Raw genomic sequence first — 20,357 nt, 5'->3', positions numbered from 1 at the left:
CAGATTTTTGATGGACTGTTATTTTTTTACTTATTTATTTTTCAGAGAAGGGAGTGACTGGATGTGATGACTATGTTTTTTCATTTGTTTGTTGTTTTTTTTGTTCGTTTTCTTTTCGATTGTTCTTAGGGGTTTTTTTTTGTTTGCTTATTAATTGTTGGGTTTTATTAATTTGTTTGTTGTTTGTATCATGACCCCCTCTCAGAGATACATATATTTTTCCTAGACCTTCCCCGAGTGACTTGAGAAAAATGCATTACCGTTCCGCCACTATAAATAACCATATTTCACAGTTTCTGGCTTGGAGATTTTGAAAAGAAAACATGCCTTTAACACCCACCTGCAGGTTTTGGTGGTTCTAAGATTACTTAAAAGAAATACAAAATACAACTATTTACAGTTAAATGTCCCTCACCTGAGCCAAATTAAAAAAAAAAATAAAAATAAAAATTTAAAAAAAAACATAACTGCCTCGCTGGTCTTTAAAAATCTCTGAAGTGCCTCCTCTGCTTCACACCAGCCCCCCCTCTCTCATAAATAACAAACAGTCCCTAATAAAGTTTGGCGTTTTTTCCTTTAACTGGATCAGGCAACACTTTGGGGCCCTCGAGAAAGTTTGGTGATTTCCATGTCATTTGTCACATTTGCTGCACTTGATAACATTTCGTCGACTCGCCTTAAGGTTTATGATGATTCGGTGGCAAATGATGTTAAAGGGATTTGTCGTGGCTTGTCGGGATTTAGCGAATTGACTCTTTTTGCAAACTTAAATCACTTTTAATTAAGCCATAGCTCATTAAATCTGGTAATGATTCAAATATTCGGCCCAGTGAATCAACTTTGACCACGTATCTCTCCTGCCCTTCACTCATGTTGCTGTTATTTGTACAGAAGCCGCTGACTGTATAAAATTAATTTGCTCATGATTTAAACAGATGCCATTATCTCATAAATTAGAGAGGGTGTTTACAGATGTGGTGGAGCCTCGCACAGCCACATCACGTAGCAAACAGCGCCATCTTCTGGTTTGTGTTGCGGTCCACACTTTTCTTACAGCTTGTAGTGAGACAGTTAGTTCAGATGGTGCTATATGTGCTGTTCGGATCCAGACTATTACTGTCATACAAGAACTGAGGTTTTTCTTAAAATGAATGGCCATTTCAAAAGTAAAACCACCTTGGTATTAACCATAGTTTTGTTTGTTTGATGTTTTACACCAACACCGTCCTATATACCAGTGATATTCAACTTATGGCTTGCAGGCCAAATCTGGCCCCCGATAGATTGTTAGGTGCGACCGGCCCCTGGCCTCCTGTCATTTTGCAAAAGTGGCCCCCAAGCAAAGCAAGTCGAGTATCCCTGGTGTGCAGGGCATACCTTTTTTATCGCACCATTTACAGTATATCGAGTATATCCATAAAGTCACTGAAATATACAGGAGAGTTTACCCACTTCCTCCCTGGAACCTAAACATCTACCCATGGTTATTTTTTTTATTTATACAGTTTAAGATCACAGGGACATTAGTAAACGTCTGGAAAAGTTCATGTGACGCTGGAGGACTGAAATGAATGACTCAGTACAAAAAAAGAAGCTAAAGTCAGGAGAAGTTTCTTTCACAAGTACACAGGAGTCAGACCAAGAGCCAGCAGGTGTCCAAAAACACAACAGTCAAAATGACAAAAGATGATTAAAAACCAAAGAAGCTTCAAATGAGAAAATACAGAAACATAGACACAACAAACTGAGATGAACTTGGAACACAAAGTAAATTTACTAGGGAAAGGTAATAAGGGACAGGTGAAACTATCAGGGCGGGCTCAGTTATCAAACTGGCAGCAAACACACAAAAGTAGGAAGTGAAGTTGTCTAAAGTTCACTCACTCACTGTTATCAATGCAAAGTGTATTAAATAGTGAAATTTATAGGGAATAACCAAACCAAACGAGATTTCCGACGCTACGCTGGAATTTTCTGAACATCACTGAACGCAGCATGCATGTCCAGTAGGCCTACCACGTAAAGAAACTGAGCACTCAGGAGGACAGATGAACAGAGGTTATATCAGTCTTGCATGTCAAGTTGTCTGTTAAATCCCAAATAAACTGTTGAAATTACGATGATGTGGAAGTGTGTCTGTGGAAGCTATTTAGCTCGCTCGTAGCACGCTCAAACAAGCTAAGTAGCACAACTGTGCTGGCTTCATAAATAATTTTGTGTATTTGAAATTTAGCATAGGCCTTTACTTGGGGCTCCAATCTCTCCAGGGAAGGAGCCAGGCTATCGAGGAATAACTGATCCTCGGAGCGGGGGGGAGGTTGGGGTGCCGGGGGTGGAGGTGGCCGGGCCCGCAGGGCCTCAAGGAGCAGGGCCTCAATTTCTTGGTGGCGTTGCTCCTCTGCCTCCCTCGCCCTCTTCTGGGTCTTCTTTCGTCCTGTTTATCATAGAAACACCATATTATATTATACTGCATCCAACAAATATATATATATATATATGTGTGTGTGTGTGCATACATGTGTCAGGCAATGATCAGGCAACAGATAAAAAGTCAAGTCAAACATTAAAGGTGATCACAATAACATTTGTCATATATGTACTAAACTGTGGTCTTGCCAAGGCAGCAGGGGCAGCAGCAGGGACAGCAGCAGCAGGTGGGGAGCCGGGAGCTGAGGGAGAGACAGCAGGTTCCTCCTCCTCCTCCTCCTCCTCCTCCTCACCCTCAGCCTCCTCCTCATCCTGATATTCTTCTTCTGTATTATTGACAAAAATGTATTAGTTTTATGTTTGTACATATGGTGTATTCACTGTCATTTTCAGTGTCAAAAAGCATTGTACAAATACACTCATAAATCATACAGTTCAGGCATAGTAATACCTAATTTCCCAACAACACTTTTGAAAATGATGATTAGTTGAGGCTGTGAAAAAGAAATATATTTGCAGAGACATCTATGCAACTCAGTAATCTTCCTATCAAAAATATACATATTTTACATTATGTGTGTATCTTCATTTCTCAACAAACCTCTCTGTGATGGACCTGCTGTCTCTCCCTCGTCCTCCACCGACTCCCTACTCTGCTCTGGGGTCCCATCTTCCTCGACCCCCTGCCCCATGTTCCCACTAGTGAGTCTTGGGGCGACAAAGGGGTCGAGGAAAGACAGGACCCCAAGATACTTCCACCTCTTGGCTGTCCCTGCTGCTGCCCCACTCCTTGGCACTTTTCTCCTCTCCCTAATGTAGGTGTCCCTGAGGCTCTTCCACCTTTTACGACACTGTTCAACTGAAACAACACAAGTAAATCAATTAAACGTTAATTAATTAACCTGACTTCACTGTTGAACCAGAACTGGCTTTATGCACAGGTGCACTCACACACCGTGACTGTGACACAGTCTGACCTCACAGCAATGATCAGAAACACCTGGATTAATCAGGTTTGTCCAATAATGACAGACAGGGAACACAGGAGCTGGCTGAAGTTCACAAAGTACTGCAGCTATGGTTGAATGAACCAGACAAGTATGCTAGTAAAGCAAGCTATGCTAACTGGGGCTATGCTAGTGCACACGTCAACCAATAGCTGCAATCAAACAAGAGACAGATACAGAACTTACCAGATAGTCCACACACCTCGCTCACGCTCACCCAGGCCTGGTCTTTCTTGTTCCTGTCCCTGTACAAGGGACAGGAACTGTCGTACAGCTCTGGGTGAGCGATGACGGCGATGATAAGCTGCTCCTCCATTGTTTCTGGCGGTTTGATTAGATTTTGCGAGGGAACACCAGGACGTCCATACGTCAGCACGTCGATGACGATCTCAACGCTGATAGGCTGTCGCGGCGCGTCTTCACGCGACGAAGCCGCAAAAGCTCAATTATTTCAACTCGAGCGTTGGACGCGACGCGATTTTTGCGGCGCGTTGGACGCGAATTTGGACGCGAATTTCAATCGCGTCCATCGCGACGCCCGGCAAAATGACGCGTCAAATCGCGTCTTTGCATTGACTTTGTATGTAATCTTGAGGCGCGATCATTTTTCATCGCGTTTGGTGGGTACACGCCGTAATGGCTAGCACCCCTTTCTGAAAAAAATGTAGTTTAGCCTACCTGAAGAAAATGATTCCTGTTGTTTGGCTGCGGCTAGCACAACTGCTGCGTGTCAGGCACAGACATTTATAAGCAAAATTTGCGCCAGCTCCTTCCATTGTTGTTGTTGTTGTTGTTCTTCTTCTCCTTCTTCTTGTTATTCTGGTTATACAAAACTGCCGTACATAGTGGTATATGGGAGTAAAATGTGGGGAACATCATATGTACGCTCAAATTTGCTGTGCATTTTGGGGTTTTTATTGTGCACTCTATCATGGATGCAAAATGGTGAACACACTATACAGTGCACTATTTCTGTGATATGGAACTGTTTTTAAACATTGCTGAGGTGAGTATTCAAAATAACAGAGGAAATGATGACATATTGCTGGAAACAAGAAAACCATAACCTTATCCAGAGAACGAGACGATTCAGTGAAGTGCAGGGAATGGGAATGTGTCGTCATCAAGCCACCATTGTGTCCGGCTTTGGGGCCAGTTTTACATAGTATTTACATATTATTTTAAGGTCTGATGTTCCTTTTTGTCTCTCTAAACCTATAGCTATAAAACTCGCTGCTCATACAGCTTTATGGGGTTTTGTTGTCCAGATGCCAAAACTGGACCACTCACAGAGGGTGGGATTGTTATAAATCCTGGGGTTCAAATGGTTGAGAAATGGCAAACCAATAAAGATCTCAAAAAACAACACTTCAGTGAGGTTTTCCTGTTTTTAATCTCTGGCTGCACAATAGCAGAATAAATCCATGGTCATGTTTTTGGGTTGTATGAGTGCACAGCTCAACATTTGTCTAAAACACAACCAGTCACTTTCTCTCTCTGTACACCAGTTTTGTTTTCATTTACCTGTACTGTGATAACTCTGAAGGATCGGCTGGCGTTGATGGCTTCATGGTCGATTAGGGGGAAGATAAATCTGAAAAGGTCGTAGAGCAGTAGCAGAGAGGGAGCTAAAGTTTGATCTGTTTCTAGACTCGGTCTGTCGCTTCAGTTCCTTCACTTCCTCATTTTCACCATCAATCTGGAAGCTTATGGGATCATTCAGCTGACTGTTAGCAGAGTCTCTCTTCTCCCCTGCACTAGCTTTTAGGGTGAGACTGCGATCCAGCTGTAATGTTGAAACTAAGTACATTCACTCAAGTACTACATTTAATGTAGATATACAGCGTGGTACTGTTACTTTTATTGAAAGGTTCTGTCTGCAACATTCAGAGCATTATTATCATTAAAATCAATTGCAGCAAACAACTTTTTGTTATGTGGAAGATATAGATTAGTAATGGTGTCCTGAGCAGGGAATGAAGTCATATTTCCTCTGTCTGTGTTGAAGTCTGAGCTTCTCTGTTTTTAGTTTTGGTTGCTAGTCCAGTGGTGCAAGCATGTTAGTGCACATGAGTCCCTGTGTGTCTATGGTCTAACTCTAATCTAGCATACGTGACTTAGATAGCATACGAAACCATTATAGGTTATTACATATTACATTGAAAAAATGATATAGGATATCACTAGGCTAATCCTTTTATTTGAAGTTAGTCACTAAACAGAAAATGTTAAATGTGATTGTTTAAATTATGAATGAAATAAGAATTGCAGGTTCCAACTTCTCTTATGTGAGGTTGTGCAGATATTCTCATTAGTGATATTATTTTAGACTAAATGAGGTTGAATAAAAGCAGAAAATAACGCTGTCTCCCATATCCCCATAAAGAAAACACAGCAGCTAATTAAAAAACATCAATTATATTTCAAGGAAATCAACAACACTTTTAGTAACTCATCTGGGGGTTCCTTTCTTCTGAGAGAACATTAATATAACACTTAATTGGCTCTAAGGACTCACTTTAAAAATCATATGGACACAAACTGGAGTTTAACACTAAGTAACACTAAGTGAATTTCTTCATGCAACCAACCAGATGAGAAAAGTTTTTTAATCCCGCTGCAATGACTAAAACAAAAAGTTTGAATAGTTTTTGAAGATGTGAAGATGAGAAGTGATTCCTATGTGAGAGAAAAATGATTTGACTCTGTCTAAATCTTTGTTCAGTATGCCATGTGGAGGAGTCATCTAAATGCTAACAATGTTGACAGAGTCGCATCATCGGTTGGGAGCACATGTAGACCCCCAAGCCCACCCCAACAACACAAAACACACACTCCAACATACACACTTAAAAAAAAAAATCAAAAAATCAATAACTCTGGTCTGGCTTGTGATTGTTTGTTTCATCTAATGAGTCAAGCTAACTCAAAGAGTTACACACACAGTCTCTCTCATACACACTCTTTCTCTCTCTCACACACACACACACATACACACACACACACACACACACACACACACACACACACACACACACAGGAAGCCAGCTGGGCCACTGGCTGCTATAATCTAGTCCTGTTCTGTTCAGATGCTCCAGCTCAGGATTTGAGGCTGCAGTGCAATTTTCAAACAATCCACATTTTCCAACCATCTGGTGCTGAACAAAACAAAAAAGTGAGGCTGTAATTATTATCCACATGAGAATCATAACAAACCAGCGGGACAGCTAAAAGCGTACTCCATCTACATGAAGTCCATGAAGCAACACACAGTGGATCAATAGACAGCGTTGTTTTCATGATGGAACCAAATAAATCAATCTTACATGATGAGCCCAAGTGTTGATATGGCTTAACATCACAAAATGAAATACATAATTTTTGGGGTTTCTGAGTGGGTGATAAGCAAAATGTTTTGATATAACCTCTGATACCCATTTGTATTAATGTTCAGGGAACAGTTAGTCAAAGGCCTGAAGCCCAAAATTTTCACCTTTTCATGAAAATATTCATTCTAACAAAAACAGAAAGTTTGTTAGGTGAGCATTGTGTCTTTTTCCCCTTGTTTCTTGGTGAATGTTAGTCTCACTTTGTTTCCCCTGTCTGTGTGTATCTAAGCTGGTTGTGGCTCAACTTCATTCTGCTCTCCAGCTGAACTCCTCACATGCTTGCAGCTCCTTACACACCTGCTGGTGATTTACTCTGTTTGCAAGCTACCTGATTTAAGCCTCGCTTTTGCCTAGTTTAAGCCCGTTTTTTGGAAACCTGCCTGAACTTGTCTTCGTCTCTATGCTACATATCTGCCAGACAGCTGCTCTGTCCAGCCCTGTCCAGCCCTGTCCAGCCTTGTCTTTCTCTGTCTTTGGAACAACCCTCTTACCCCTCCGTCAGATTCTGTGGACCCTCACAATTGGGAGAGAAGAGATCCTATTGCCGCCCTGTTTTACCGTCACAAACTGAGCATTAAGTCATTTAAACTACGACCTGTTTTTCAAGTCTGCATTGTGGGTCCTAAAAACAACTCCAAGATTATAACAAAGTAAGCCAACTTAAGAAAAAAAGTCAGTTATGATGCATTTAAAACAGGGATACTTAACTTGCTTTGCTTGAGCGCCACTTTTGCAAAATGACAGGAGGGACCAGTCACGGCAGCCTCATACTTTTGTTAAAGGATTTTAAGGCATTTCTAGGATTTTCAGACATTTGAAGGATTTAAGGACATTCCTCTGATTTTAGGACATTTCTCTGATTTTAGGACGTTTTTAGGATTTTAGAATGTTTCCAGGTGGTTAGGTGTCACTGATTTAAAACATAACTTATCATTATACTCACTGTTATCAAGCTATATGTGCAATTTGTGTGATTATGTTGCAAAATATGTTATTTTTGTAAGGGTAATCTGTAATAGCGATCCTTGTATAGACTTATTTTCAGTCATGTACAATACATACACACACACACACGCATATACACGTCTACAATCTGCCCTGTTGTTTTTATCCCAATCAACTCACTTGTCTGGTGGTTTTAATCTAGTATTAAATGCCTAACCATGGACTTCCATACCTACTCGTTTTGTAAGACAGGGCTTTATATACAGGGCAAAAGACAGAAAAAGAGACAATAAACAGGACAAGGAAACTCTTTTTGTTCGCTCTCTTAGTAGTAACTTTTATTATATGAGGTAAGGTAGAACAAATAAACCAAACCTATGTTTGAGAGTCACAGAAAGCTGTGAGGTGAATGCATCACCCTGCAGCGCCTCAATGCATCTGCAGTGCTGACTGACTTTTCGCGTCACCACCACTCACTGGCAGTGTGTGTAAATGTGTGTGTAGTAGGAACATATTAGGGTCAATCGATTAAAGGGAGAGCCTAAAGCAATCAGAATAAAGACAATCGTGAATCCTCTCCTCCCTCTCTTTTCTTTCACCTCTTCTCCTTCTTTAGCCCAGGACTCCTGACCTTTTGCCCAAACAGTGAAATGTCAGAGGAAGCTTGAAACGTCATGACAGTGCATCAGGTCGAGAATGGGCCGTTGTTACGGAGACCGCATCCTGTGTGGTGGGACTTTCTCAGCTCGGTGAGAAATACCAGCCATCATTGTTTAAGCCTTTATTTTGGCTTGCTGGTTAGCGACTGGCACTTGTGGATGGTGTGGCTTTCTCCACAGCAGATGCTTGAGACTCGGTTTGAAGATGACGACGTATGCACTTTCTTGGAATCTTTTGAGCTGTTCTCCACAGCACTGTTTTTATCATTGTACTTGTCTGTTCTAACACTGTTACATTTGTGGTAAGATTTAAAGTATGGATAAGTATGTGAATATTATTGTAAACATCTCTATGTTTTGTGTTCTGTCTTTGAATAAATAAAAAGTTAAAAAAAAAAATCAAATTCAGTGTGTGAATGGCTATTTTATATATTTTTTATGCCAAAAAATATATATATATTTTTTTAAAACTGACACGCAGGCTGCTTTACTTGTCCTTCAGTTTTGTTGGTAAAGCAGAGCTTCTCCATGACGCACACCTTGAGCTGTAATCCACTGACTTGATTTAGTATCATTTTTAAGGCTTGTTGGCTTCCCCTAAAAAAGCACCACACTGCTTGCAGCTTATCTCAAATTGAAGTTCTTATAATGTTCTTTCAAATAAAGGGGATTCCTATTTGACCACTGGAACAAGATGGCATGTAATAGACTGAAGAGATGACTTCCCCCTGCAGGGATTTGTCTCACTTCCTCTCTCCCACTAAACAATGTCCTTTCCTTTTTTTAACACTGTGGAGGTGATATAACTCATATAACTGATAAGAGCACGTCTGGTGTGTTCCCTGGAAAAAATGAAATAAAATGTGCGAGAATACCAGTTGGATGTTGTTCAGGAAATAACATGAGTACTGTTGTCCTCTGTCACATTACTTTTCAATTTATGTGTCTCTTGTTTTGACTCTGTAATATTTTCCTCCCTCTTACAAGGATAATTTCATTGTTGGTATGATTATTTCTTTGTCTGCTTCTCTCTTTCCATTCCTGTCCTTCTTCATGAAACACAAAGACAATGCGTCTGTATCCCATTATGCAGCTAAAAAACATTTGATTCTCCTTCTCAGGAGGATTAGAAACACTTGTCGTGTAAGAAATACTCAGATCCTTTACTTGAGTAGAAGTACAACAGCCTAAAAATACTCCATTCCAAGTAAAAATCCTGAATTGAACAATGACTCTTGTTATAGTGTTATAATATTACCCTTCTGAAACTCGGCAATTCATATTTGTCCTCTCTGGGAGATAAGCAATCAAATTTACAATGATATATTGTTTCTGTTTGTCATATGGATGTTATTTTTCATTTAAGATAGTCTTAACAATATTATTAAGATTTTAGACATGTACATACATTTTAAACCTTTCAAAATACACATTTTAATTGATGTCCTTTGTAAGGGACACTGGGATTTACTGTTCTCATTTTTAACCGTTTTCCATACTTCAGGAAAAAGGAAAAACTTCAGAGTCAGGGATAAGCGCAGAGTGCACAAGCATGCACAATAACTTTAATGTTACATTTCTTAAAGATAAATTTATCTTTATCATGTAAATATGCTGTAGGTTGCTGTAATTAATTGCACATTTATTTTTTTTAGAAAAGATTGACATTAATAAATAACTTTTTTGAGAAAAAGAAAACTTTGTGATGTATTTCTTACATTTCAGTTACTTAATTGCTTAAATTATAAGTAACTGACTTAAATAAAAACAAAATAAATAACATTTTTCATTTTTTTCATTTTTTTTCCTACTGGGTTTCAGAAGGTTATAGAGTATGTTTTGTCACTAAAAATAGCTGCATAAGGGAATGAAAGGGGCATCTTGACTATCATCTACCCCTAAAAGCTGTGGTTTAGCATAATTAGCGACGATAATGGTGCAGGTGAAATTCATCCCAACTGTCCATTGCTGCTGTTTTTCTATGGATGCATGTCTGAGGAAAAACAGTGAGAGCCTGTTTCTTTCATAGTCAAGATGACTGGTTTATCCGCTGAATATTCTCTCGGATAAATGAACTCCCTCGCGGCATCCTCATAAAATATTTTCAGCATTAATGGCTTGTGATGGAAGCAGTAAATTCATGTTAAAATGAAGCGGCCATCTTGAGGTTTTGGCATTTCAATTATCCACAACACCCTGCGCAGTACACTCTGTCATTCTGTCAACTTTAATGTTTTAATATTCTGTTTTAAAAGCCTGCTCACAAGCACACATGCAAACACACACACAATACATTCTCTATATAGAAATTCGAGGCAAAACACACAAAGTTTTGATTTATAGTCAGTGCTATGCCTCAGTGACTAACCAGAGTAAAATATTTATGTGAAGCCAAATGAGTGACGTTCTCATACATTTTCAAGCGAGTGTGTGAAGAGGGATAATTTACTGTAGTGGGTAATCCATTTGATGAGGAGCAAGCAGGCATTCAGTGGAGCAGGCATCACTGACGCTGATGTCGACTTTAATATGTGATTATCTTGATCAACATGACACATGAATCTACACCACTTACAGTTCACGTTATGTTACACAAACACACGCACACACACACACACACACACACACACACACACACATATTTATACATAAACTAAAATTGTATTTTAAAAAGTATCAACAAGTTTTATTAAGAGGTTCTGTACAGAATATGCTAACATAGCAGCAAACTATTTTCTATGCAAAGATGAAGTGGAGTAATGGTGTCCTGACCAGAGAACGTTGTCACATTTCATCTGTATGTGTTGTAATGTGAGTTTCTCTGTTCTTTGTTTTGTTGGACAGCATGCAGGTACGTATATGTAGGTGTATGCATCTTGTGTGTGTATCCCATTAGCTAGCTAATTATTGCCATTCTGTACTGCACTCATACAGAGGTTACTACTAATTTTAGGGCGCAACCATTCTGCAGTCTTCCCCAGGATTAAGGATACAGTCACAAATGAACGAAATTAAGATTGGAGAATATCTGCCTCGCATTAACTTCCATTCAATGCAAGCGAAGAAGGCAAAGCAAATCCATATCCTCACATTGTGTGGAGCTCGGCTTTGGTGAAATTTGTCCCACAAAGTCTCAGGCCTCTCTACATCAATACCACAAAGTGGCAAGAAATTTGAGGGGTCAGACTACGGGACATCAGACAGACAAGTTTTGTCAGACTCAGGAAATGCAGAATGCAGAGTTCAAGATTTACTGCCATAATGAAGGTATGTGCTTACAGAGAGGTAGAAGCAAGCAAGCACGCAAAATATTATTCATACAGCACGTTTCAATCCAGGTGTAAGCACATTGTGCTGCCCAAAGGGTGAGGTATAAGTTGCAGACATAGAATAAAGCCATGAACTGACCATAAAAGCCAATCAGATCCACTGGAATAAAAATGAAAACTCATGAAATAATAATCAAGATGAAGAATAAACCATTAAGAGATACGAAGATATTCAAATCAAAAAAGCAAATACACAAAGCAAGAACCCTAACCCTAACCCAATTTGACAAGGAGTGAGAGGGAATGGGTCAGCTGGGTCATAGTGACACATCCCCCTCAGCACTGAGAACATGAACATTTGTCAGACAAACACACACAATAAAAGCACGACAGATGCAGAGGACTTTTATTCTGACAAAATTAAACATGAACACCAGAAAATGGTGCAGAAAAAGAACAAATTGGTGTAGAAATATTCATCAGATTGCAGGAAAGTAAATGTTTAACTCAAACAGAGAACACATGAGCAGATGAGCAAGTCAGGTGACTGGAGCAGGTGGAAAAATGATGATCTTAACCCTTTTATTTGGAAATGAAACCAAAATAGAGTACACACTGTAATATCCCTTCAATGTTCTGTATGCGACATTCAGAGCGTTAAATGTATACCAGTGCTCCCATGACTTGGACTGGTTCCTGAGACTGACATTGCAGCTTAACCGCTGACAACAACACGACTCCAGTTGCAGAAACCACAACAGCAATGGCTCTCCTGTTTCTCACTGATATCACACAGTGAGAAAAACTCTGTAGATACACATGAAAGCATGCATCATATAGTGTTACCTTTGATGTAATTCATACTGCAGATGCAATTAAAAGAAGAAAAATGACTGATCAGTGAGCAGAACAAAGCGATGACTGGCTGCAGAGCCAGCGGAGGTGTGCAAAATAAATGAACGTAAACACAATACATCTCCAACCTCAGCCCCTCCAACCATACATTAGTCTGAAAAACAAATAAGCATCAGTTCTGGCCCTGAAACTACCATTTAACTAAAATCCACCATAATTGGCTTCCTCCTCAAGTTCTCTCTCATTTCCTTTCTCTACTTTCTCTCTACCACGGTACTTTGCAGAATGTTACAAGAAAAAAAAACCTGCACAGAAATTCCTGGTGCACAAGTTCTGTTAACCTCAGCTTCCAGAGGGTGAAGAAGGTAAAACAAGTGATTATTTATGAGTTATTAATATGTCCTTGCAAAGGCGGGGCTGGTGATCGGTGACTCCTTGTGGGCCCAATGATTATGGCTGGTTGTGTTCATGGCTAAATGGTTGGAAAATAAATCAATTCAAAGCTCTATTTGCATTAAATTCTTATTCAACAGAGCCAGGTGGTTTGGTGGGCACAAATTTGTGAATCAAAACTAACAGTCAAACACTGGAGAAAGCACTGCACAATTTTACTTTGCTTACCAAAATGAATGCAACGATTGCAGCAATAAGATTGAACTGGCATGAATTCTGTCTGAAATTTTGCAGTTTTAATTGGTGATGTGACGTTTATTCTGGCGCCATCGCCAGAATAAATGTTGGCATTGAACATTTCTGCAAAACACAGACTCGTTACATTTTCATATTATTAGCAGACAAATTAAAACTTTACATTTCAACAATAATGTGATTAATGTGTGATTTGGTGTAGGCACAAAAAACACTAGGGAAAGATCATGTTTTGTCTAAAATTTGTCATGGTCTTAGGTTTTGTGCTGTATCGTGGACTTCGTTTTTGTCCTTCTGTTATGTTTTCTAGTCTCTCATTCTCTGTTTCCTGTTTTATTTTGTGGTGTCGCTCCCTAGGTGTCATTTCTGGTTTTACTCCCTGTCTTTATGTGTTTTCCCACTCTGATGTTTCCCTGATTAGTTTCACCTGTCTTTTAGCAGTCTGGTTTGTCATTCTTTGTTAGTCCTCCCTTCACACTTTTTCTGTTTTAGTCTCGTTTGCTCCACCCTTGTTCACAGTCATGTCTCCTACCCCAGCTGTGTGTCGTTGTCCTCATAAGCTCCCTGTGTATATACCTCTGTGTTTCTCTTTGTCCCTTGTCAGTTTGTCTGTTCTCCCTGCTGTGATCCCCCCCCTCCCATTTTTCTTCCTATGATCCTCTGTGTTTTTACTTCTGTCTCGACCTGAGTTCTTCCCTGTGATCCTGGTTCATTTCAGTTTAGTTTTTTATTCATGTTTCATTTGTACTTTGTGTTTTGCATACCTGCTGGCTGGAAACACAGCAATGTCTCAATAAATCTTTTTTTTTTTTGTTCTCACAAAGTGTTCATACGTTTACCTACGAAATGTATGCACCCAAATTTGTACATATCCCACATATTTTGAAAGGCTGCAACCATGTGATCAGTGGATGGGTCACAAAAATCAGGACTTTCCCTCAAAGATGCGTTTTCAGAATCATGTGAACTTTAAATGTCCTTCCTCACCATGTTTTTTTTCCCCCAAACCTAAACATAGGAACTTTTATTGCCTGAACCAAACCTCTGTAGCTGTACATCAAGGACGTGATGTCATTTGTAGGGCACCAATTTGTATTTGTGCATGCATTTTCACAGGATATCATATGACCAGTTCTATGAGAATCTGTTGCCTAGGTGACACACCCTCCACCTGCAATGACAATTTCTCATACTATAATATGTCACTTGAGAAATATTTATGTGATTGGTATGAAACATGCAAATGGGTAGTAATGGTTTGCAAAAACATATAACATATCTTCTGGCGGCTGGGTTGAGCCTTAGTTTGCAAACACCGGCTATGTTCCTATCCAAATCATGAGCAAAAGAATATGCATACTTATGTGCATTTTCACCAACTACTGTTATATGAATATTAGAAGTTGATTCATCAAATTAAGCAGTATGTGGCAACAACTCTCCAGTCAGGTGCCATGGTATTGTTGCAGATGAATGGATGACGTAATTAAAAAAACATAGGTCAAACCCCACATGGTTGGGAAAGAAATATAAAAACATGATTTAAATATAGCATTTATGTTTGTTTTATGTATTTGGCATTTGTGATGGGCCGCCTGTCGCTGATGAAAAACTTTTCTTTAACTTTAATGGTCCTGAATTTTTATTCAGTACAGCTCAGCCTGAGAGATCGATGGGTCACCATGCTTACACAATCTTCTGTGTATAAAAAGATTTTTCAAAATGCATTTCTTCTGCTCGAGGAAACTGAATCATAAAGTCACATAAGCTCTGTTCCTGCACACGTTGCTCCATAGACTCATGGAAATAAAGCAGCACATGTCTGCACAAACAGGTGCAAGTCTGAACAACTGAACTGTGCTTCCTTAGTGTTTGTGGCCTTCTTCCCACACAGTTGAATTCACAGAATTGAATACAGAGGAGAAAAAAGCCTTTGTGTGCAATGAAAATAAAGTTTATTGGATGGAAAGCCCCACCATCTGCCATCGTCGAGCAGAGTCTGTTTACTGCCTGACTTGTTCAGAGTGGTTAAAGATGCCCTGATTTCAAAATATTTCTGATCAGAGCTTCACCCTTAACTGATCACTCAGTAGAACATTTCAACCATTGTTAGCAATGCTTTTTCCCACAAGACTTAAAGGCAGCAGGAGCCCATCCTCTCCACCTTCATCGCTCTCACTCTCTCTTTTTCACTCCATTGCTTCCAATACAGAGAAGATAAATCAAGTGCCCTGAGTCCATTGATGTGAGGGGAAATGGATGACCCATTTGTTGACAAAACTCATTTTCCCACTTCCAGGTAATAAAGTACACTGTGTTGTGTTCCTTCTTTTCTTGGCCGCAGCTTTCTCCTTCCTTCCTGTGTCACTCGTTTGTCTTGACAAATGGGTGTGTTTGGTAGCAGGCGGTCATAGTGATTGGACGAGTGTGTGCGGGAGCGCGCACACACACACATCCACACATTTACGTTCAGTCTGGCCTTGTCTGCTAGAGGCACCTGCTGTGGCCTGTGAACAGGTGCGCTCTGCTAATAAACTCAGCAGGAGCACTGAATCTGCTTTTATTTTGCTGTCTCTATTATCTCACTCCTCATCTCAACCACTTTTTCTTTCCTCTGTTTACTCAAAACCAGGTGCATCAGCTCTCCAAACTGTAAGCCAAAAATGTGCATCAAGTAAACTGCCTGAATATCTACAAAATAGAGAATGTAGAGCTGAGAATAAGCTGTTTGCAAGCTGTAATTAATACCCATTTGTATCCACTATAAGGCATAAATACACGCTGCTCTTCCTGCTTTTACTTTTTTTTCATACGTATCCATTCCCACCTGGAGGGATGGTTTGACTGAATGTGTGGACAGTTTGCCGGTTCCACCACATTCATCAGCGCTGAATTGAAGAGTCTCAGGGGGGAGAAGCTTCAGGCCGCTGGATGTCTCTCTTTCCGATGTAATTCGATTGCTAAGAAGCTCCATGACAGAAATCCAGTTTGAGTGTAGCTGGAAACATTGACTCTCAGCAAGGATTTAGACCATAGAGAAATAAAATGAAAGCTTTTGAGAGTAAGTATGCTGTAGCAGCACCAGTACTGAAAGCTAAAACCGTAAAAAAAAATGGAAAAGGAGATTTGGTGGAAAACAGAGCAGTTCTATAGAGAGTAAAAGGGTGTTACAGTGATCTATTTAGTAAATGAAACCCTACTGAGAGCGACTGTAAACTTATTTCTTATAAAGATCTTTACATCTACCACCATCATCATAAATAAAGTAAAAGAAAAGTGTGAAATGTAATTTAATTCACCTAAATTCACTCTTAAAGCTGGGGTCACACAGTTGAGAAATACACTTATAGCACTTTAGCCTGATATTTCTAAAATTCTATGTGCAATTTATTAAATTGAAGGGTTTTTTTTTCATCCATAGAAACTGTAATCTAGTTAGTAATGACAATTTTGTTTGCCATTCTCTTTAGATTTTTCATATCAGCATTAGGTGTGGCCCTCAGGAACATGGCCAGGCTTTGAAGACAATTTCCCCAGCAGAATGACATTTCATAATTGGAAGTTGATCCATCTGTGAAATAGAATTTTTAAGGTCTAGAAGAGCCACACAATTATATCATTTTTATCCCTGGTCAAGTTAGCAGTGGGCTAAACTGGAGGTTTGCTGCTTGGTGGGTAGAGGTCTCTAATGTGTCTATTCCATGAGCCCCGAGATGCAGAAGATCCAGATAATTTGATGCTGTGGAAATTACGTTTTTTTGGTTTCAAGCACCACTGAGCAACTTTCCTACCTCCAATGCTGTATCTAGTTCTCTTTATACTCTTGTGTATTTGCACTGTCCACAACCATAGACTATATAAAGTAAAGGACAGAGTTACCATGACATCACCTATGGGTTTGTGGACTGCCATTTTAAAGCCTTGAGATCGGAATTTAAGCCATCTTGGTTTTTGGAGTCAGAGATGACCATATTTGAAAGAGAGAGTGAAGCTGTGAAGAAGTTAGCGGTGGATGTGACTCATAGACTGTAGCAACACCTCATAGACAGCCCCACCCTTGATTATGCATACATTTATGCCTCAATGCAATTTGAACGGATGAGTTTTATAAATATTCAACCCCATACAGATGTCATAGATGTTGAAATTAACCGAAATGTAAGAGACCCAAACCGTTTTTTTTTTTTGTACAAGGCTGTAAACATGTTTTATTTCAGCTTTTACAGCTGGGCATTTTAACATGGTGCCGAAGGGGCTTACTTTGTTTTGGAGCATCAAGTGGCCATTCAAAAACTCCAATGTGCAGTTACCTTTTGCCAATAACTATTTATCGCATTTTTTGACCTTTTCCACAATTAGGTCCCCTCACCAAATGCAATGTTTGCTCAAGAACTCTGCAGCAGGGCGGACTGCTGCAGGAGCTGACACCTCACTCTCTAAACTCACTCCACCACCTACTCATTCTGCATCTTGACTCAACAAAAGCAGCAAACAAATATATGTTTGAGAGCAGATATTTGTCAGGCGCTGTGTTTCACATTTTGTGGCTCTACAGTTTGTTACCTACAGGCTGCGGCGGGCTAGGAGTGATTCTCAAGCAAACACCGGCTCTGGGAGAATGTAATAAATGTGATGTGGTGTTTGGTTGCTCGCAGGTGACAGTTTCACTTGTACTGTAAAATACTTGCATGCAGAGGCAATTTCACATACACGTGGCAAGAAGTGTGGATGTATGTACAAGCATGAGCTTCACACACTTATTGTTCAAATACACACATACATATGCATATGCTGGACTGTGTGAGAGTGGTAAGATGTTTCGAATGCTTTTCTAAGCAGAGCAGCTGTAAACCCATGTGATATTTGGAATGTTTTCTTGCATGGAAACAATACCAGCATATATCTGAATTCCCATAATTAATCAATATATATGATCACTGTCTGACCAATAATGGAACGGAATTTCCATGTACCAAATTTTGTTGACAATTTATAGTCCATTTGAGTTTTGGCCTTGGTGAACCCGAGATTCAGAAGTCAGTCTATTTGAGGTGCTCTTTGGGTGGGGATATACTGGGATAGACAATCAAAAAGAAACCTCTGAGACACTCCTTGAAATGTTAAAATGCCACTCCTACGCGTTTCAGCATACAAGCCTTCATCAGAGAGTCAAATGAAGGCTTGTATGCCGAAACACGTAGGAGTGTTTTAAAGGTTCATCATGACTATGCCTCAGAAATAAAGGCATTTAAACATCTTAAGAGAGTGCCTTGGAGTTTTCTTTTTGATGATAATTTACCTTGTTTGCAGTTTGAGTTTGTCAACAGATTTACAGATGTCTCTTTTATAATGGTGGTCTACGGGGGGGAAAAAAGCTTTTTGGCTGCAATACCGCAAGTTGCCACCTGGAAAAATTGGAAGCAGGTGATCCTGGGGGCCTGGCCCCTGTTGCATTAGTTTGATGCATCAGCAGCTCCGGTTCACTAACGTTAGCTGACATTTGCAAAGTAGCACGCCAAGAATGCAAATACATCACTCTCTAATCCTTGTCACCACCAGCAGTTTTCACAGAGGAGGAAACCAACTGATGTTTCAAAGTAATGCCAACAGCCAATTTCCAAGGTGTAACAGTAACATAATGTGACAAATTACAGCTCCCAGGGAGCCATGAGTAGACCTGATACTTTTCAAATTACTACTGTTAGGAGGCAAAAGTGCCAGCGATGCTGTGAAGTGAAGTGAGCAGCAGATTCCTGGCGTGGCCTCCTAAACTTTAACGTCCCCTCTGAACTTGCACTGAACTTCTCTCTTTTTCCTCCTGACGCTAACTCATTTTTCTTTCAGAAACTATTGATCTTTCTCTCTCTGGTGCAGCCATGAATAAATCACAACAAAGTGACAGAGAGGCTGCTGTGGCTGGCAGACGCTGAAGGACTGAGGGGGAGGAGGAGGCTCTTAGCTCACTTTCAACTGGCCTGTTTAAAACGTCTGGTCGCCATCACAGCTGCAGTGTTGGACTGGTTGTATGGAGCAGTGAAAAAAACAGAAAAACATTTGTGGATTTATTCCTGTGTCTCTGAAAGAAAACAGGACTAAATGGCTCCCTGTTTGGAATAAATAGATATGTTTAAGAGGACTTTCCGATCTGCCCAGTATGTTTATTTATTTGATGATTCTCAGTCTGTTTTACGGGAATAAGAAATTGGTAATATGTAAGATGTTGGGTTGAACTGAGATTTAAATGGCCACAAATTCCAGAAAGATGCATATCAAACTCTTTAACTTTGTGATGGTAAAACCGATAGTACAGGACAAAAGCATGTGGACACCCCTGCACACATTAGCAGTTTCGTTTCTATGGTTTGGACTGGGCCTCTTTAGGTAAAACTTAATGCCACAGTGTACAGTGATATTTTTAGATAAAGTGCTTCAAATCAAAAGAAATGGTTTTCTGAATTTGGTGTGAAAAAAATGACCTCAATCCCACTGACCATTTGTTAAAGAGGGCCATGCACATTTTCAGCTTTCAGTCAGAACGTGTTTCATGGCCAAAACATCACTTTTTCTCATACTGTCTGTGCTGGAACACCTGCATTATGAGATTTTTTAACTGTGCCTCCTAAAAAAAGACCGAGTGGCAACCTCTGAGGCTGGAAAAATAAGCCACTGCAAAAGTGCCAAAAAGGCAGGTCCTTGAATGGCCACTTAAGACTGAAAGCAAAACAGAGTAAATCCCCCATAAAGCCCCATATTAAAATGCCCAAATTAACAGCAGAAATAAACATGTTTACAACCTGGTACAAAAAAAACAGTTTTGGTTCCTATAGCTAATTTCAACATTCATGAAAACTGTTAATTATTTTAATATTCACCTGTTTACATTTCTTTAAGGCCCAAAGTTACGTATATATTAAAAGGCTTCTGTGAGTGACAGGCTGTCTGCTGATAGTGTCCTTGACTTCTTAGTCAGATCCACCCCTCGCTCCTCCACAGTTCCAATCTCTTGTCCAAATATGGCTCCAAAACACCAAGATAGCGACGGCCAAAATGTCAAACCCGTGGCTTCAAAACAGCAATCCAAAAACCAGTGGATGACGTCATGGCAGCTATATCCATTATTTATAGGCCTACAGTCGCATCGCCGTGCCTGGAGCAAAT

The 20,357-nt window shown here is 39.9% G+C and overlaps 1 protein-coding gene across 1 annotated transcript; it reads right to left on the bottom strand.

The window, feature by feature from the left end:
• Window positions 1-1,595: 1,595 nt before the first annotated feature.
• On the bottom strand, window positions 1,596-3,818 carry LOC121955867 (uncharacterized). The gene is made up of 4 exons (XM_088089729.1): window positions 3,621-3,818; window positions 3,029-3,286; window positions 2,601-2,753; window positions 1,596-2,434 (listed from the first exon to the last, which is right to left on the bottom strand). Exons 1-4 carry the CDS (start codon window positions 3,748-3,750, stop codon window positions 2,115-2,117), a joined length of 861 nt encoding a protein of 286 aa, XP_087945855.1. The 5' UTR covers window positions 3,751-3,818; the 3' UTR covers window positions 1,596-2,114.
• Window positions 3,819-20,357: the final 16,539 nt, after the last annotated feature.

Source organism: Plectropomus leopardus, chromosome 16 (assembly GCF_026936395.1).
Source record: "Plectropomus leopardus strain MGB_pleo_1.0 chromosome 16, ASM2693639v1, whole genome shotgun sequence".
NCBI lineage: Eukaryota > Metazoa > Chordata > Actinopteri > Perciformes > Serranidae > Plectropomus > Plectropomus leopardus.
This window is presented reverse-complemented; position numbering and strand designations above follow the sequence as displayed.

What these genes read in the sequence shown, in the direction of transcription:
- LOC121955867 (XM_088089729.1), bottom strand. Translation starts at nt 3,750, where the DNA reads ATGGAGGAGCAGCTTATCATCGCCGTCATCGCTCACCCAGAGCTGTAC. An exon ending in CGAGGTGTGTGGACTATCTG is followed by an intron (nt 3,287 to 3,620) that starts GTAAGTTCTGTA and finishes GTGTTGTTTCAG; the next exon opens with TTGAACAGTGTCGTAAAAGG. An exon ending in CTTGGCAAGACCACAGTTTA is followed by an intron (nt 2,435 to 2,600) that starts GTACATATATGA and finishes TATGATAAACAG; the next exon opens with GACGAAAGAAGACCCAGAAG.